General features: G+C 37.1%; 4 protein-coding genes across 4 annotated transcripts; 2 read left to right on the top strand and 2 right to left on the bottom strand.

The window, feature by feature from the left end:
- Positions 1-331: 331 nt before the first annotated feature.
- LOC17875137 (disease resistance protein RRS1) lies at positions 332-5795 on the bottom strand. The gene is made up of 7 exons (XM_006279832.2): positions 5393-5795; positions 4108-5224; positions 3726-4025; positions 2687-3637; positions 1665-2527; positions 1380-1487; positions 332-1213 (listed from the first exon to the last, which is right to left on the bottom strand). The coding sequence occupies exons 1-7, from the start codon at positions 5755-5757 to the stop codon at positions 682-684; spliced, it is 4236 nt and encodes a 1411-aa protein (XP_006279894.1). The 5' UTR covers positions 5758-5795; the 3' UTR covers positions 332-681.
- A 1732-nt stretch (positions 5796-7527) lies between these two features.
- On the top strand, positions 7528-12167 carry LOC17877303 (disease resistance protein RPS4). The gene is made up of 5 exons (XM_006279842.2): positions 7528-8056; positions 8165-9347; positions 9437-9751; positions 9853-10737; positions 10852-12167. The coding sequence occupies exons 1-5, from the start codon at positions 7584-7586 to the stop codon at positions 11644-11646; spliced, it is 3651 nt and encodes a 1216-aa protein (XP_006279904.2). The 5' UTR covers positions 7528-7583; the 3' UTR covers positions 11647-12167.
- A 1306-nt stretch (positions 12168-13473) lies between these two features.
- On the top strand, positions 13474-15775 carry LOC17877136 (disease resistance protein ADR2). The gene is given in 7 exon segments (XM_006280835.2): positions 13474-13895; positions 14039-14111; positions 14114-14274; positions 14375-14554; positions 14640-14943; positions 15070-15248; positions 15437-15775. Coding segments are annotated over 7 exon segments (1419 nt in total). The 3' UTR covers positions 15537-15775.
- Positions 15776-17317: 1542 nt separating this feature from the next.
- On the bottom strand, positions 17318-18570 carry LOC17877296 (disease resistance protein RRS1). Its single transcript, XM_023788078.1, has 3 exons — positions 18444-18570; positions 18077-18358; positions 17318-17995 (listed from the first exon to the last, which is right to left on the bottom strand). Exons 1-3 carry the CDS (start codon positions 18537-18539, stop codon positions 17435-17437), a joined length of 939 nt encoding a protein of 312 aa, XP_023643846.1. The 5' UTR covers positions 18540-18570; the 3' UTR covers positions 17318-17434.
- Positions 18571-18680: the final 110 nt, after the last annotated feature.

Genomic DNA, 18680 nt, shown 5'->3' on the forward strand with positions numbered 1-18680 from the left:
AGCAATTTATGATGAACTTATCAGGTTAGCCATTTAATAGATTATTCTTAGTATTCACAAGACATAAGCTATCATATATTGGCATTTTTGTCTTTTTCAGTCTGACGGATCTCGATTTAGTTAAAGTAAACAATCACATAAATTTTTGTTCTCCTTCTTCAACTCTCAATCTCTTCTTCCAAAATTGACAAGCTCGAGAAAGCATTGAAATGGGACAGAGTCAACATGTTTGCGGATGAGTCAATTGATGCGATTGAGTATTCGAGGATTGTGCAGCATGTACACTGAATCGAGACGGTGTTTAGATGATCTTTGAAGATTAGAGAAGGAATGGATGAAGCTAAAATCATGGTGATTCAAGATCTTCTACAAAAGCTGGATACAAGATTATCGAGGATTCAAGGATTGTGATCGGAATCTTCTGAAACAGTTACACTGAATCAACATGGTGCTTAGACAAACTGGCCAAGATCAAAGAACGCATGGATGAAAGAAAGCAAACTAATCATTCCAATCTTCTACAAGGTGTTAGCGATTGTCGGTTAGACAACTGTAGGGGGATTTCGGTGTTAGGCTTCGGAATTTGTGGAGGATTAATCGGGAGCACCGTATCATTATTTCCTTGAAGCCAGCTTATAATCTTAACCTTACATGTGTCCATTACTCTCATTTAGGTATATATCACTCCCATAACCAATCTGGTGAAAATGGGCCTTCCTCCGGCTGATCTTGAAACTTTGGGATTGAGAACATTGAGAACCAATCTGACCAGTCCTTGTTGTCAAAGGTGCTTGACGATGGGTTTTCCTCCGGCTGATGCTGAAACTCTGGGAACAATTCCAGTGTGCATATATCTTCAACGTCATTATCCAACTCCATATTGTCCTGAAACTCCTCCATGTCCTTCTCTTTAAGTTGGACGCCCGCATTTCCAGGAGGAGTGGAGGAGGAAGGCAAGTGGAGTTTATTTGATTTGACTTTGTTTTGGGAAACTCTAGATGAGGCTGAAGTAGTTACGGCTGAGTAGTTGGAGGAGGAAGTAGAACGAGTGGGGCGGCTGGGGCCAGCGAGAGCCATCCATTCAGTGGACGATGGATGATTATGCTCAGATAAGTAAGTAATGGTGAACATGTTTGGATCGGTGTCGCTACGTTGCACTTGTTTCGTAGCCTTACAACCTTGCGCGAACTTGTGAGTGCACCTGAAGTAACTCCTGAGGAACAAAAATATAACTAATACTTCAAGTAACCATCAAAAACATAACTAACTATAATCTAATTACACAAACACGTGAAGTGACAATCCATTTCATCACTTACACACAACTGGATCGGGAGAATAACAAAAAAAAAATCTATATATAGAAAATAAATCAGTACCTTGGAAACAGAGAACCTAAGATTTCTTTTTTACCGTACTTTCGCCAACTCCATAGATCTTCATTGGCTGTAGCGCAAACTACTTTCTTTATGTTGCGTTTCCTGCGTCTATCGTCAATGTAAATAATATCAATATAAAAAGTGAAAGTTATATATACTTAGATATTATCAAATTTATCTGGTCTTAAAAAAAAAATTGTTATCTACTAAATAATGTATGTATCCTAATGAGAAGAAAATAAAAAAATTAAGTCTATCTGAAGCTAATATAAAAAGAGAACTTACTTTTTTGGTATATCAGACAAATTGTCGGCCATGGTACTCTCACAATCAGATAGCACGATGGCTTGTCCATGGAGGATTTCTTTAGCCATTTTTCGTAGCAAAGAATGCATCACTATTTCCCCATTGGATGATACACTTATGAGAGACACATCGGCTAAGACCTTGAGCCCAGAGCTAACAGCCAAGTCAATGCCGGCAATAAGTGGTGCCACCACATCAACATCCTCGTCATTGAACAAACACGCTATGTAGAGAAATAGAACTTTATCCATCTCCTGTAAATCATCATAACTGACTCTTAATACTTCTTCAACTACTTCATAACCAGAAACCTCCATCGGATTCAAGGACAAAACTAGTGATATATTCTTCAGACTTGTATAGCCAGTTGTAACATCTATTACACGGATTCCACATCTTGTCACTGTAAACCTATCAATTAGACTCTTTGTCTGCTGATTGATAGGAAAGAACTCAAATACAACTAAGTCAGCCCAGATACCAGGGTCATTTCCTCCATCGGTACTCGGGCTCATGTTGATATCACAAAAGACAAACGTATGATTCTTTAGAACTTTTGGAACAACTTTTCCTGGAGGCCAACAGTGAAAATTTCTTTCTATTTTATAAGAGCGGCCTTCTTTGTTGCTCCATCTGCAAACACAACTTATGCCAAAACCTGTAGCATCACAGTAGTCCTCCGAAAATGCAACTTCCACCATCATACCAAAGCCCACAAGCATGTTCCTCCAATAAGGATTTAGTCGTGTCATTACAGATGACCCTGGTTGCAGACCAAGTGGTGCATTTTGATTTGCATGTGAGGGCGCACTGAAGCTGAAAGTCGGAGCTTTGTTGAGATTCTGTTGCAATAATGCAAAATAAGTCAAATATGATATGAGGAGGGTGTAAATGGGTACAGAGAGAGGGAGACAGGCGGACAGAGAAGGAGAAATGGACTGTGGGGGTGATGGAAAGAAAGAGAGCTAATGGAGAAATAAGTAGACAAGAGAGAGTATTACCTGCATATACTTTCTTGATATGTGTTTTACATTAGTCAGCGCTTTCACCAAAAAATCGTTGACCACTTGTGGAGATAGATCAAATAAATTGCTGAATGTGTAGTGCATAGGAAGCTTATAGTAGTTCGGACGAATAGATTTCAGAGAAACAGAACCATGTGCATTCAATAGCTCTAGGCTTAAAGGAAGTTGTGGCACTTCTCTTAACGTAGTGCCAGCAAGATATAACTCTTTCAGGTTCCGAGGAAAACCCTGAACAGTCTCGAGCTCTGAGCAACCAGAGAGGTCAAGAACTTTGAGAAATTCTAAATTAGCCATGTCTGGCAGACTTTGCACAATAGATCCATGTGCGTTCAAGAGTTCTAGACTTTGAGGAAGTTGTGGCACTTCTCTTATCGCAGTGCCAGTAAGATATAACTCTTTCAGAAACCGAGGGAAACCCTGAATAGAATTGAGCCTTGAGCAGCCAGAGAGATCAAGAACATTGAGAAGATCTAAATTAGCCAAGTTTGGCAGACTCTGTAAACAAGAACAGTCTTTCAGCTCCAAGCAAATAAGCTTCCCAAGATCTTGACAAGATGTCCTACATTCCAGCAGACTTGTTAAACGCTCAAGTTTCAAGGCCTCTGAAAGACTCGGAATTTCTGTTAGAAAATTCAAAAGCTCTCTGTGGTTTGGCTTAACAGTGGAAAGTGGTAATGCTAATATGCCAGTTCCTTGTAGATGTAGTGTCTCAATATTTGGTGGAATCTCTAGGAAACTTTTAATCTCTATGCAACCTGAGAGATTTACAACTCGTAGATGGAGCAATTGACCTGCAGCTGGGAAATTCTGCAGTCTTGTACAACCTTGGAGATCAATTACCTCAAGATTTTGAGCTTTTACGAGATCATCGATATCAACTAGATGCTGGGAATGGCAAAGCCTGACCGTCCTCAACGCTTCCAGGTTCTGAGAAGACGAAAAAAAGACAAATAAATAACAACAAATCTTGTTATGTAATGATAAGGGTGAAAGACGTATATCAGACTTTGCTTACCTTGGTTCCACCCCACAGTTTCTGAAGTTGACTGTACGGCATGTTGATTTCGACAAGGTGCCTAGGATCAAAACTTTGAGGCAAAGATTGCAGAGGATAGTTCTCCCAATGGAGGAGTCTTAGCTCATCAGGAAGAGAATGAAAGAAGTCTTTAGGGAAATTGATTACAGGATGGACTTCGGGATTGGAACAGTAAATCTTGAGCAATCTAAGGTTCAACATATTCTTAAAAGCAGAGGGCTGCACATCAAATTTTAAGTTTGACGCGTCCAGAAACATTCCTTCGATCTCTTCAGATCCCTGAAAGGATATTGGAAGTGGATATATTAGGCTGTTGGCTCATAAAGTAGGTTAAATATGAAACTATCAAAATATAACAGACCTGAGCACGTTTGAAGGTTGTTTTAGGTTCTTCATTTGCTTTGGGTTCATTATATTCTAATAGATATTTGATGCTCCAAGGTTCCCATAGTCTTTTGCGCCTCTCAATCTGTACTGTTTCTCCATTAATTATTTCTTGGCCAACAGCCTGGGTCAGATTATGCAACCGCACTCGGTTTTCTGAAACAGTCACCAGACTCTTCTCAACAAGAACATCAATTCCTACATGTGGAAAGAAACCACAACCCTCAAGCAGTTGTATCACGTAGTTGACATTTTCTCCGTGGAAGAAACAAGCTATGTCCAGAAAAATGTTCTTTTCGTTGTCACTAAGTGTGTCGTAGCTGCTTTTAAATGCATCGACAATCTTAAATGGAGGACGTCTCTTGACTTTGAGGAATACAGTTTCCATTTCTGAGAGTTTTTTCTTACCTTTCAGCTCTCTTCCATAAACATTGATAGCCAAAGGGTTTCCATTAGCATAATTTATTACTTTCAGTGAAAACTCGCGGAGATTCTGCTCTCCCATATCCTTTAAAGAAGCGCACAGCAAGAAGAGTTGAAGAGCTTCTCTCTCATTTAAACCCTGAACCTCATATATTTGATTGATTTGGCATAAGCGAAACACCTGTTTATCTCTAGAGGTTATGATGATCAGGCTTCCAGGTTCTAGCCAGTCAAACCCCTCGAGAAAAGACTCTGCAACCAGACCATTGCGCACATCATCAAGAACAACAAGAACTCTCTTACTGTTCAATCTGTCTCTAAGAGAGCTCAGATTCATAATGGTAGCGTCATTCCCTGGACTTTCTTTCAAAAGGTGTTCCTCCAGCAAACAATAAAGACCCTTCTCATGAATAGATTTTTCATAGTCTTCTATAAAACAAGAAGCATCAAAGGCGCCAGACATTTGGTCAAAGACTGCTTTAGCAAGTGTCGTCTTTCCTATACCAGGCATACCCCAAATTCCAACACAGCGGATGCCAAACGGTTGATTACCAACCAATTTCTCAATCTCCAGCAGCTTCGAATAGATTCCAATTCGTCCGGAATAAAAGAGCTTCTCGTACACATCTCCCACAATCTCTTCTACAAGTGTGGAGTCACTACATTCCTTCCTGCACATTACAGTAACCAACCAAAAAAGTTTTACCAATTTGTAACATAAGCGAGTAAAAACCAGAGAGTAGAATAGACTTTTCTTTTGATTTGTTCAACTCTATCTGACAAGTCACAAACAACAAAATTTCAGCTTAAAATCTCTGTAAATGACATATAGTGAATACCTGGATTTGTGAACTGGTGATAAGCCTTTCAAATCAAGTTCGCTAAGCCATTCTTCCCGTAATGGACTGTCACCGTACAACACAGGAACGACCATCCTCCTCTGGCACTCGAGAACCATCGCGAAGTTGTCAAGGCATACTCTACTTGGCTCACAGTTTCCGGGTAATACAATCACAGAAACCCTAGCTTTCTCTACTTTTTCCCGGGACTCCTTGGAAAAAAGCTCATCGCTACTTACATCTACGACCGCATAATTTATGCCTTTACGGCGGAGAGCTTCGGAGAGGTGGCTCACGAATGAGCACCGTACCTCGTCTACGCAGCTGATGCAGACGAATCCCGCATCGTTTTCACAATTGGTCATAATTTCGAGCTTTGACAATTGGAACAAAATTTGCCGGAATTTTGTTCACGACGATGCTTTTTTCATTTGACACTGGTCAAACCACTCAAATCTCAGAGGTTTTTCGTGGACTTTTCTTTACCAAATGAAAATTTTAGATAAAATATCCAATTATTAATATCCACACATGTTAAGTTATTGTTTCCAAAAATACCTTTATTTGTGTTTTTTTTCTACAAATACTATAAAAACAATTATTTTTCAAAAATACCATAAACACAAATATTAGATTTTTGAAGGTTTGCAATTATTTTTTTTTTATGTTTGGATTGGCTATTTATATTTAGGGTATATTTTTGGAATATGGTTGTTTAACATTTAGAAATTAGTTTTGAATGTTAAAAATTTTAGTTTTAGTTTTTTGGTATTTAAAAATATATATATTTTTTAGTGATATTTTTGGAAAAAAAAAATCACAATAATATGTTTTCCCAAAATACACAATAATATTTTTTCCCAAAAAATTTATATGGATTCATCTGGATGCTAAATGACAAAACGAAAAAAAAATAAAAAAATTCATCTAGATGATCTATTTGAATGAATATATGTTTGTTTCTCCATTTTGCATATTCATCTAGGTGGGTTTGATTTTAAAAATGATTAAAATACCCGTGTTATCTAATTTTTTCATATTAATATTAATTATACAAATTTTAATTAATGATTAAAAAAATAAACACCAAAAAATTAGAAATTATTATTTTTGACATTTAAAATTTTTATTTCATGAAATATAATTTTTATAAGATTTAAAACATTTTACGGTTTTGGCTCGAAAACATGATTTTGTGTTTTTTTTTGCAAAAAATGTATTTTCAGTTTACAGAGAAAACGTGATTTTGCGTTTTTGGCGGAAAAAAATATTTCTTTTAATTTTTGGCGGAAAAACATGATTTTGCTTTTTTGGCGGGAAAATATGATATTTTCGTTTTGGCGGGAAAACATGATTTTTTCGTTTTAGTGGAAAACGTGATTTTTTGGTTTTAGCGGAAAAATGATTTTTTCGTTTCGGCGGGAAAACATGATTTTTTTTTTACGGGAAAACGTGATTTTACGTTTTTGGCGGTAAAACAATTTCTTTTAATTTTTGGCGAAAAAACATGATTTGTCGTTTTTGGCGGGAAAATATGATATTTTGGTTTTGGCGGGAAAACATGATATTCATTTTAGTGGAAAACGTGATTTTTTAGTTTTAGCGGAAAAAAATATTTTTTCGTTTCGGCGGGAAAATATGATTTTTTTTTTGCGGGAAAACGTGATTTTGCGTTTTTGACGGAAATATTTATTTTAGTTCTTTTAACAAATAAAATGTGAGAGGTTTGCACAAATATTTTTTATAATTTTTGAGGAGAAATAGGTTATTTGGATAATAAGGGTATATTTGTTATTTGTCATTTTTCGATGAATCATCTCTATCTAAATGATCCAACCAAAGTCATCCAAATAATTTTGCCTAAAATTTTAAAATTCATCCAGATGGATCATCTGGATGATCCTAGATGATGTTTATTTTTAGTGTTAAACGAACATCATCTAGATGATTCATCTAAATGGTCTATATAGATGAAGAAACAAATATGACCTAAATTGGCAAAGTCAAAAAAAGTAACATAAACTTTGCGATTAAAATAACTTCTTAAAAGTTGGGGTTATTTTTGACATTTTCCCGTTTTAGAAATGTAAAACCCACTCGAGTTTGGTTTGTCCATTCCAAATTTCCCAGTGTAAAGAAATTGACTGAAAAAAGAAAGACTTGTCAACAACACCGGAAAAAGCTTTTCGCCATGGAGACATCCTCAATTTCCACGGTCGACGACCCGCCACCGCAACATCAAGTGTTCATCAGTTTCCGTGGGGCGGATCTGCGCCTGAAATTCGTCAGCCATCTCGTCAAGGACTTGAAATGGAATAACATTAACGTCTTTATAGACGAATACGAGAAGAGAGGTCAACCTATAGATATACTATTGAAGAGGATAGAGGAGTCCAAAATCGTTTTGGTTATCTTCTCCACCAACTACGCTGAGTCACTCTGGTGCGTGAGAGAGCTGGAGAAGATCAAGGATTGTACTGACGATGGAACACTCGTCGCGATTCCAATCTTCTACAAGCTGGAGCCATCCACTGTTCGAGATCTGAAAGGGAAGTTCGGTGATAGTTTTAGGAGTTTGGCTAAGGGTGATGAGAGGGAGAAGAAGTGGGAGGAAGCTTTTAATTTGATTCCTAACATTATGGGCATCACCATTGACAAGAAAAGGTACTTTTTTTTTTTAGTGTTAACAGTCCTAGATAGATCTATGAATACTTCTGGAACCATTTGTGGAATTTAAGGAGATTATGATCTCATTAGCCTTTGAAATTGCAGTGTCGAGAGTGAGAAAGTCAATGAAATTGTGAAGGCCGTGAAGACAGCGTTGACCGAAATTTCATCGAAGGGAAGCAAAAATGCTGCTGTGGATGCTTTAGGAGATTGCAACGCTGGACCTTCCTTAAGAGGCAGAAATCTTAAGACTTTTGGAAACGAACAACGTCTAAAGGAATTGGAAGAGAAGTTGGATTGTAAGAAATATAAGGGAACTCGTATCATTGGAGTTGTTGGGATGCCCGGAATTGGTAAAACCACACTTCTTAAAGAACTCTATAAGACATGGCAGGGTAAGTTTTCGAGGCATGCGCTAGTCGATCAAATCCGTGTAAAGTTAAAGGATTTGGAGTTGGATCGATTGCCTCAACTGCTCTTAGGCGAGTTATCGAAGTTGAACGATCCTCACATGGAAAATTTCAAAGATCCATACAGTCAACTGCGTGAACGCAAAGTTCTTGTTGTACTTGACGATGTTAGTAAAAGGGAACAAATAGATGCTCTTCGTGAGATACTAGACTGGATTAAGGAGGGTAAGGAGGGAAGCAGGGTTGTCATTGCAACAAGCGACGTCTCCTTAACAAATGGTTTGGTTGATGATACTTACATGGTTCAAAATCTGAACCACAGAGATAGCTTACAACTATTTCACTATCATGCCTTTAATGATGATCAAGCCAATCCTCGAAAGAAAGATTTCATGAATCTGTCAGAAGGGTTTGTACATTACGCCAGAGGCCATCCATTATCCCTCAAAATATTGGGCGGAGAGCTTAATAAGAAAAGTATGGATCATTGGAATTCAAAAATGAGGAAACTTGCACAGAGTCCCAGCCCCAATATTGTAAATGTCTTCCAAGTGAGCTATGATGAATTGACTTCAGCGCAGAAAGATGCATTTCTCGACATAGCTTGTTTCAGATCTCAGGACAAGGATTATGTAGAAAGTTTACTGGCTTCATCTGACCTTAGATCTGCTGAAGCAATAAGTGCAGTAAAAGCTCTCACGGATAAGTTCCTGATTAATACTTATGATGGGCGAGTGGAGATGCATGATCTGTTGTATACTTTTTCAAGGGAACTTGATCTTAAGGCATCGAATCAGGATGATAGCAGACAACGGAGGCTGTGGCTCCATCAAGACATAATCAAGGGAGTCATCATTAATGTACTGCAAAAAAAAATGGTGAGACCAGAAGTTCCTCTAGAGTTTTATTAGTAAAAGCTTACTCTTTTTTTCTCTTCACTAATGTCGTGTTTTTTGTTGGTTCTTAGAAAGCTGCCAATGTTAGAGGTATTTTCCTAGACTTATCTGAAGTGAAAGACCAAATGAGTTTAGACCGCGACCACTTCATAAACATGAGAAATCTCCGGTATCTCAAGTTCTACAACTCCCATTGTCCTCAGGAATGTAAAACCGACAATAAGATCAACATCCCTGATAATCTTAAGCTACCATTGAAAGAGGTTCGATGCCTCCACTGGCTGAAATTCCCATTGGAAGAACTTCCAAACGATTTCAACCCGATTAATCTTGTCGACCTCAAGCTGCCTTACAGTGAGATTGAACAACTTTGGGAGGGTGACAAGGTGTGTCTCTGAATAATCTGTTGTTTGCTTTTGTGAATAGTTAAATTAACTTGAATAGTATTTTTAACTGGTAGCTGAACGATTTTTTCTTATTCTAATAGGATACACCATTCTTAAAGTGGGTCGATCTCAATCACTCAAGTAAGTTGTGCAGCTTGTCAGGGTTATCAAAGGCTGTAAAGCTTAAAAGATTGAACCTTGAAGGTTGTACAACACTGAAAACGTTGCCACAGGATATGGAACAAATGAAAATGCTTGATTTCCTGAATCTGAAAGGGTGCACAAGTCTCAAATATCTTCCAGAGATGAATTTGATATCTCTGAAAACACTTACTCTCAGTGGCTGCTCAGCTTTTAAGGATTTTCCGTTGATTTCAGAAAATCTAGAAACTCTATATATAGATGGAACAGCAATAAGTCAGCTTCCTGAGAACATGGGGAAGCTTCAGAGACTTGTCGTATTGAATATGAAAGACTGCAGAAGGCTGGAGGAAATCCCAGGCCGTGTTTGTGAGCTGAAAGCTCTTCAAGAACTGATACTCTCTGATTGTTTAAATCTCAAGATTTTCCCAGAAATCAACTTTAGCTCCTTAAAGATTTTATTTTTGAATGGGACAGCCATTGAAGTGATGCCACAATTACACTCACTGCAGTATCTGTGCGTAAGCAGAAATGCTAAGCTCAGCTGCCTTCCTGCTGGAATCAGTCAGCTTTGTCAACTTAAATGGCTGGACCTGAAGTATTGTACAAGTCTTACATCAGTTCCAGAGTTTCCACCAAATCTTCAGTGCTTAGATGCACACGGCTGTAGTTCGCTGAAGACAGTTTCAAAGCCTTTGGCCCATATCATGCCAACAGAGCAAAATCATTCCACATTCATTTTCACCAACTGTGAGAACCTGGAACAAGCTGCAAAGGAGGAAATCATATCGTATGCTCAAAGGAAATGCCAACTGTTATCATATGCTCGGAAACGCTACAATGGGGTCTCTCTATACCTATCTTTGTCGCTTTGTTGTCTCTGTATCCCTGTCTCAAAATTTTGCATTTCAAAGAAACTGTGGCTGAGTTTGAAGATTTTACTTTTTTGAACTTTGCAGGGTCTTGTTTCGGAGTCTTTGTTCAGCACTTGCTTTCCTGGATGTGAAGTACCTTCTTGGTTTTGTCATGAAACAGTTGGATCTGAGTTAGAAGTAAAACTCCTCCCACATTGGCATGACAAGAAGCTTGCCGGCATTGCTCTGTGTGCTGTAGTCTCATCTCTTGACCACCTTGATCGAATCAGCTGCTTGTCAGTTACCTGCACCTTTAAAGTAAAAGATGAAGACAAGTCTTGGGTCCCATTTACTTGTCCAGTAGGAAGTTGGACCAGACATAGAGACGAGAAAGACAAGATTGAGGCAGACCATGTCTTTATTGGCTACACCAGCTGTCCACATACTCTAAAATGTCCTGAAGACGGTAATTTTGATGAATGCAATCCTACTGAAGCCTCCCTTGAGTTTACTGTGACAGGCAGTGGAAGTGAGACCGGAGAATTCAAGGTGTTGAAGTGTGGTTTGAGTTTGGTGTATGCAAATGATAAAAACAAAAACAGTTCTCATGAAGCAAAGTATGATATGTCTGTTGGAAAGAGCTTTCAAGAAAATTCAGAAGGGGTTGATGGAGGAGTAAATAGAAAGAAACCAATATTCAATACGCCTGTTATGATGAGCTTTCCAAAAGATGTAGAAGGGGTAAAGTATGATATGGCTGTTGAAAGGAGCTTTCAAGAAACTTCAGAAGGGGTTAATGAAAGAGGAAGGAAAAAGAAAAAAACAAGAAGGGAAAATGGACGGCCAAAGAAAAAGCAAAGGTCAGGAAGAAATAATAATCAAACTGTGATGAAGGTGTAACTTCGAGAAGGACAGATAAATTCAGTCGTCAAGCACATGGTTGAGAATCTCCAAGGGGAAAATAAATAAATAAAAATCCCAGTTCGTGATGAAGAAATCCAGCATGAGTAAAGATGTGATTCAACTCAAAACACTGGAAATTCTAGAGGAGAAAAAAAATTAACGGAAAGGTGAATTACCCGAGAGAGGGATACAAATTACATTGGTGAAGCAAATTTGTTCACTGAACCCTTTTTGTCTTCATAGTAAGCAGGGATTCAAATGCAAACATCGAAGATTAGATCAGAGCCTATCCTGATTGCAGAGCTTTGGTAACCTTTCAGCTTACATTTTACTATTTTCTTTGGATTCAGTGTTCATGAGACACCCTTTTAAGTTATATAGCAGGAAGGTAATGTTTTATAAGAGACCTTAATCTTCTGTTTCTGGTTCTTGTTTGATTATATGACTCTAGTCTTTGGTTTCAAGGTAAGAGTCTTAATCGGTTAAATGAAGAAAATCTTTTTCACAGTCTCACTTGATTCTGAAATTGTGATTTTGTCAACCCCTCTCATTCTGTTGAGTGTACTGTTGTTGTCGTTTGATGTGTAGCTTGGCTGTCACATTTCAGTTCTCAAGCCGTCATGCCAGATACTGTTGTTTTTTTTCATTATCTTGGACAGAATTTGTGTTTGGCTTTTGTGTGTAACGGAATGATTCTCCCTCGACATTGGAGTGAAAGTTGGCTTGATGAACTTGCTATATGTGATATTGTCTCGTTTCAGGACTGCAAAATCCAAAACAACAATATTACTAGGACGTCCTCTTCTAACTTCTTGAATCATGACTAACTTGATGATGATGATTTTGAAGTTGCATGGTTAATCCTTTTGTCATTATTCTGAGACACTTATGTGATGCATCCCACGCAGTTCCCTGGCATATGTTTTAAAGAAGCAAGACCAAAAGTTACACTACCAATTTATTAGAATAGAGTATAAGTAAGATACTGAAAGAAACTTGTTTGTTTAACCTAAATAAACAGAAAATAAAAGCAATATAAATCAATAAGATAAAAGCATTGGGTACAAAGAATTTGTAGGGATTCATGAAAGCATAAATCAGATTATAAAGAGGGCTCATAAAATGTACCGTTCTTGAATTCAAATCACTAAGATATAGTAAACCCATTCTCGCAGCGTTAACTATCTAACCCACACTGACGTGTTCTTCTTCACCACATTCAAACTAACATTAAAAAGAAATTTATTCATAAAATTAAAAATTGACACCAAAAACGCCATATTCATAACATATGAATAACCACAGCATCTTCATCACAAACCAATAGGCGATGGTATAGTTGGTTTAGAGTTTCGTAGATGCTACAGTCTATAGCATGGTTTGGTCAAAAACCAAGTCGGTTATATGTCCAGGACGAGGTTATTATATATCTCCTGATGTTTTTGTGGTTCGGATGTTCTTGGGCTAGCTTCAACTGTTGTCTTCTTTCTAGTTAAGAACTAAAAGCGCCTATGGACGTTTTGAACAGTCTTTTTCTGCTGACTTTTACAAAGTGTGTGTGTGTGTTTTTTTTTCCTCTCACAAAGTGTGTTTCCACGACTCAGTCATACATTTAAGTGCGACGGCTACTGATTTAATGAATTAAATAATATCCATGCAGCATGGAATATATAATCCAATGTAAATATCAAGTTGCCGTTTAAAAAAAAGAAAAGAAAAAAAAAACTAACTAATCTTGGGTTACTAGACGAGTCAACAACTTGGAATCGCCTTCCAACTAAAAGACAACTAGATCTGTGAATCAGTGTTCTCCAGCTGCTGGCCATGGGTTCAATCTCCTCCTTTTTCTCATTAGAAGTGCCACCACAACATCAAGTTTTCATCAGTTTTCGTGGGTCGGAATTACGCATGAACTTCGTCGCTCATCTCGTCAGGGCATTGAAAAGAAATATTAGTGTCTCTATCGACACGGACGAACACATTGGCCAAACGCTAGAAACAATATTGAGCAGGATAGAGGATTCGACTATCGCTCTGGTTATCTTATCCAGCAAGTACACCAAATCAACATGGTGCTTGAGAGAGCTCGCAATGATTGTGGACTATATGGACAGAGGCAAACTCGTGGCTATTCCGATCTTCTACAAGGTGGATGTATCCACCGTGAGAGGTCTGAGGGGAGTGTTTGGTGATAAAGCTTTGAAGTCAATTTGCGATAGACAGCGCATCACGGTGGACAATACAAGGTAACTGATTTAGTAATCAAAAAATTCATAACTAAATCAGATTCCTGAAATAAGAATTTATATATTTTTTTGAACCTTTCATTGAAATTCAGCAAGCCCGTGATCTTTATATATTACTTCTATTCCTCTCATTCGTAATGCAGCGACGAAGGCGAAATAATCGAAAAATTGTGGAAATTGTTAAGGAAAGGCTTTACGAACTTACATTGGAGCCAAGCCAAAAGGCTAAGAGTACTTTTGGAATCAAACAAAGATTGAATGAAATGAAAGAGAAGTTGAATCTCAATAAAATTAGAAGGCAGCTAGGAATGATTATAGGTTGTCTTTTGCTTCTCTTTTTTCTTCTGCAACAATTTGCTTATGTGAGCACACGTTTAATGTAAGTATTATTATACTTTAAGCATTTTCTACTAGTGACTTTTTCTTTTGGAACAGAGATAACTTGACGATCACTTTGATTTCTCTCCCTTTCTTACTAGTGGTGCGGGGGGTGTCATCAATGGAATTTGGAAGAATGTACCAAAAGTATTAGAGTACATTCATGCGGAGGGAAAAGAGCATCCACGGGACACATATACTGAAATTTATACAGGTGAATATGGAGCAAAGCCTGAGAGATCTTCTTTTAAGGCTGAAACGAATGCTGATTTCCATGACAGGTAATTTAAGGAGATCCACTTTGGTTTCCGCAAAAACTCTGTCTTTGTAAAATCAACCATATGTTTATCTCTTTTGGTGTTAAAGAACTTTCACCAGCTCTCCAATGAACGGTAAAGTTAAGCCACCGCAAATTCAAGTTTTCATCAATTTCCGCGGAGAGCTGCGCAACAATTTTGTCGGCTATCTAGTAAATGCACTTCAGAGAAGTGAGATCAACGTCTTCATAGACGATCAGGAGCAAAGAGGGAAAGACCTCAACACTCTTTTCAAGACGATCGAGGATTCTGGGATTGCCATAGTTGTGTTTTCGAGCAGGTACACAGAATCAAAATGGTGCTTGGAAGAGCTTGTGAACATTAACGAACGTGTGAACCAAAGCCTGCTCGAGGTGGGATTAATAAACTCGTATATACTAACTCTATAGTATATGAATGTTATTAAAGGTGTAGACTATATACACCTTTTGACACATATTACTAACTTTGGGAATATGATTTTTACTCTATATCACAAGGTGCTTCCCATCTTCTACAAGGTGACTCCAACCAATGTGAAAAGACTTAAAGGAGAATTTGGTGACCATTTCAGAGATAAAGAGTACACATACGAGTATGACGAACCTATGTTAAAGCGATGGAAAAAGGCAATCTATGATGTCTCCCATAAGTTTGCCTTGACTTTCGATGAAAATAGGTACTAATTATTATCAATTCATACTTTTAATTCTATGTTTTGTTGACAGGCCAAAAGATTCTCTAATCTCTAGACAAAATTTTGATATATTTCAACATATATCTACTTAATTAGTTCTTGGGATCGTTAGATCTGATCAAATGAATATTGAAAGAACTGATCTCGACCTTTTTTTCTAACAAGTGTAGCAGCGTACTGGAGATTTATTTCATTGAAACTATCGTCAAGGAGGTCTTGAAAATGCTTCAAGCCATTTCCAAAGTGGAAAAAGACCAATCCTCTCGCTAACCTTTTCGTGGAGAAAGAGGAAATTATCTAGGATCAAATTATATTTTTTGGTAAATTTTCTTATACCAAAGTTTTGCAATAATATAGCAATGATAGAACAAATGGGGATATCACACAGACCAATCATTATTCACATTTCACAGCATGCTTCAAAAGCTTATAGACAGACAATAGAGTTTTTGCTTTTGTTCTCTCTTTTGGTATTATTGGTATATGAGAACAGTAGAAAGTGTTTTTTTTTCGTTCACTTCATTTGACGTAAGTTACAAACCAATCAAGCATCTCTTTGTGAGCTTCTTCTGCAGCTTTAACGGCCTCTGATTCATCGAGGTTGTATCTAACTGTCCAACCATGGGACACTCTCGGGTGTATCTTCACGTAACTAGGCACCTATAGTATAGAATCCGTTTAAATTTAGATGTAGGATAATATGACTGTTGAGTTTGTAGTGATGATCAGCTTACCTCGGGTTTGGAAGCTAAAACCTCCTCAAATTGCTTCACTAGTGCTGGTGAGGTTTGCTATATTATTGTTACATGCAAATATTTTTGGACTAGATTGTTCTAAATGCGGTAATATCTTAGTGAAGGAATACTCTGATCACATATCATCATGCAAGAAAAGCTCATCAAGTATAGAAGGATTCCAAACACCTTGATTAGTAAAGAGATTTGAAACCTTTAAATCAGTGGCGGAGCCAGAAACTTTGTCCACCGGAGTCACCATTAAAAAAAATAAAAAAATGCATACGCCTAAACCTAAAGCTATGCCAAAAAAGTCTATAGCCTTAGTATATTTACTTAAAAAATATTTTTTAGACCTAATATTATGTATATAAGCCTAAATTCTTGTATTTTCAAATTTCACATTGATCAATTATCTGATCGGACAAAAATTCATATGGGTCAATTTATCTTATTGGATAATGATAAAAAAAGCTTTTACATACAAATTCAACAAATTTAAAAATTTTACCATGGTCGGTTGACCCTTATATTTGTTGTCTGCCTCCACCCCTGCTTCAAATTCAGTCTGATATATACAATGACGCACAAGCATGCATGCCCGGCTCTTGACAAAGAAAATTAGTATTGGACCTCCATAATTTTTTATATTTTTAGTAAGAAAATTATGCCGTGTTTTTATTAAATTTTAAGATCTGGTCTTCATGTTAAAATTTTAACTATTTCTTATTTTTAAAATATGCCCTATTTTCTGAAACTTTAAGATCTGATCTCATGTTTTAAATTTTATCTATAAAACTTATTAAAATATATATATTTTGTATTGTGCCACAAATTTGACAAGACCATGGCACATAAGCAACAACTAACACTATCCTCACAAAGCTTGAAGATGGTTTTCGGGTGTGGTTTGAACTAAGAAGCTAAGATTTCTAGTTCTAGTTTTACTTTTTCCAAAATAAACTCAATCAAAAGTTCAAAATAATTATGATTAAGGATGCATATAATGTAAGTATGTAATTATGTAACCTGGTTTTTTTGGTTGAATAAATTCAACATTCATTTAAAAAAAAAAACAACTAACACATGATTAAAAAAACAAACATTCAAACAACATAAGATCATTGAAAAAAAAGAACTGAAATTTTACATTTATAGTCATGCAAGACAAGAACCATTCAAATTACATTTTTATGTAGTAACGACATACACAAAAAAAAAAAAAAACAAATATATGTTCATGCAAGACAAGAACCATTCGAAAAAAAGACCTTAGCTTTAAAGTGAATGTGGTCTGCCAAAATGCAAAATAAAATATTTACTGATTAACAGGTTAACATAACCTGTTACCACTTTAATTTGGATTTCATATGAGTGTGTGACAAGAAACAATAAAAAGGCTTGAAATATTAACTGATTGCAGGTGACAGGAGTTTAGGACCTATCCCCCTTGAGCTTTGTGTACATCCAATTCTCCAATGGACGGATCTTGAACCCATCATATTCTCTATTTAGGTTAGTCAACCCCCGCTGAAGACTTCGGCTCATCTCGAGTGCTGTTTGACACATCCTTCTTTTAAACGTAGGTGATGATTCCACCACCTCTGGATAGGTTACCCTTTCTTGTTTACTTCGGAAGTTTTTCAGGAAATCTAAGACATAGTCAGGAAATTCTATAAGGGGCTTTCGCTGCTTGTCTAAGAATTCGTGTAAGTTCTCAACGATGAGTGTGCCTTGAGAGAAGGTGGACTTAATGGATAATCCCGCGAATTTTAATTCGACAGTAGATGGAAATTCAGGGAAACTTTTGATCTGTGTGCAATCAGAGAGATCAACAACTCGAAGTTTTTGTAATTTCAGAACGACTGGGAAGCTTTGCAAGTTTTTACATCCGCAAAGATCTATTTCTTCAAGGTTTAGAGCTTCTGAAAGTTGATCAACTTCACGCAGATTCTGAGAATATTTAAGGTTGATCCTCTTCAGCATCTTGAGGCTCTGAACAAAAAGATATACAATTAGAGTAATTCTCGAAAGGAACTACAGAAAATGTTTTACTTATTATTTGAGGCTACTTACTTTGGTTCCTACCCAAAGTGTTTGGAGTTGGCTGTAAGGCATATAGAGCTCAACAAGGTTGCTTGTATTAAAATCTTGTGGTAAGGATTGCAAAGGGTAATTTTCCCAATGGATAATTTTAAGTCCATAAGGCAGAGACTTAAGGGCCCTTTGATGCTTTTCAAGATCGGAATAGTATATCTTCAGGAAGCTAAGATTATACATAGATCTGAGGGAAGAAAGTATGCTATCTGGATTTAAGATAGATGCATCCAGAGCTATGGCTTCGATATCATCAGTGCCCTGAAGAGACACAAGAAAATAGTTTATGGATTATCAAGAAGCTAATATTAAGACTTTTTTGGATGGGAGATGGTAGAATACTCACCAATAAACATTTAAAACTTGTTCCGGGGACTTCACTGATTTTGAGTTTACGACACCTCCCGATTTCCCGGACTACTGCTTGTATCATGCCATGCATTTCCAATCTATTTTTGGAAATAGTCACGAGAGAGTTCTCCACAAGCCGGTCGATTCCAATATCTGGGAAAAAACCAAGGTCTTGTAGTAATTTTGACACACAGTCAACACATGTACCTGTGAAAAAGAAAGCAATATATAC

This window comes from Capsella rubella, unplaced genomic scaffold (genome assembly GCF_000375325.1).
Source record: "Capsella rubella cultivar Monte Gargano unplaced genomic scaffold, Caprub1_0 scaffold_8, whole genome shotgun sequence".
Taxonomy (NCBI): domain Eukaryota; kingdom Viridiplantae; phylum Streptophyta; class Magnoliopsida; order Brassicales; family Brassicaceae; genus Capsella; species Capsella rubella.

Coding starts and splice junctions, on each gene's coding strand:
- LOC17875137 (XM_006279832.2), bottom strand. CDS start 5,757: ATGACCAATTGTGAAAACGATGCGGGATTCGTCTGCATCAGCTGCGTA. Junction 5,225..5,392: donor TCACCAGTTCACAAATCCAG/GTATTCACTATA, acceptor TGTAATGTGCAG/GAAGGAATGTAGTGACTCCA. Junction 1,214..1,379: donor TTAGGTTCTCTGTTTCCAAG/GTACTGATTTAT, acceptor TTTGTTCCTCAG/GAGTTACTTCAGGTGCACTC.
- LOC17877303 (XM_006279842.2), top strand. CDS start 7,584: ATGGAGACATCCTCAATTTCCACGGTCGACGACCCGCCACCGCAACAT. Junction 8,057..8,164: donor ATCACCATTGACAAGAAAAG/GTACTTTTTTTT, acceptor TTGAAATTGCAG/TGTCGAGAGTGAGAAAGTCA. Junction 10,738..10,851: donor CTCGGAAACGCTACAATGGG/GTCTCTCTATAC, acceptor TGAACTTTGCAG/GGTCTTGTTTCGGAGTCTTT.
- LOC17877296 (XM_023788078.1), bottom strand. CDS start 18,539: ATGCATGGCATGATACAAGCAGTAGTCCGGGAAATCGGGAGGTGTCGT. Junction 18,359..18,443: donor CAAGTTTTAAATGTTTATTG/GTGAGTATTCTA, acceptor GTGTCTCTTCAG/GGCACTGATGATATCGAAGC. Junction 17,996..18,076: donor CACTTTGGGTAGGAACCAAA/GTAAGTAGCCTC, acceptor CTTTTTGTTCAG/AGCCTCAAGATGCTGAAGAG.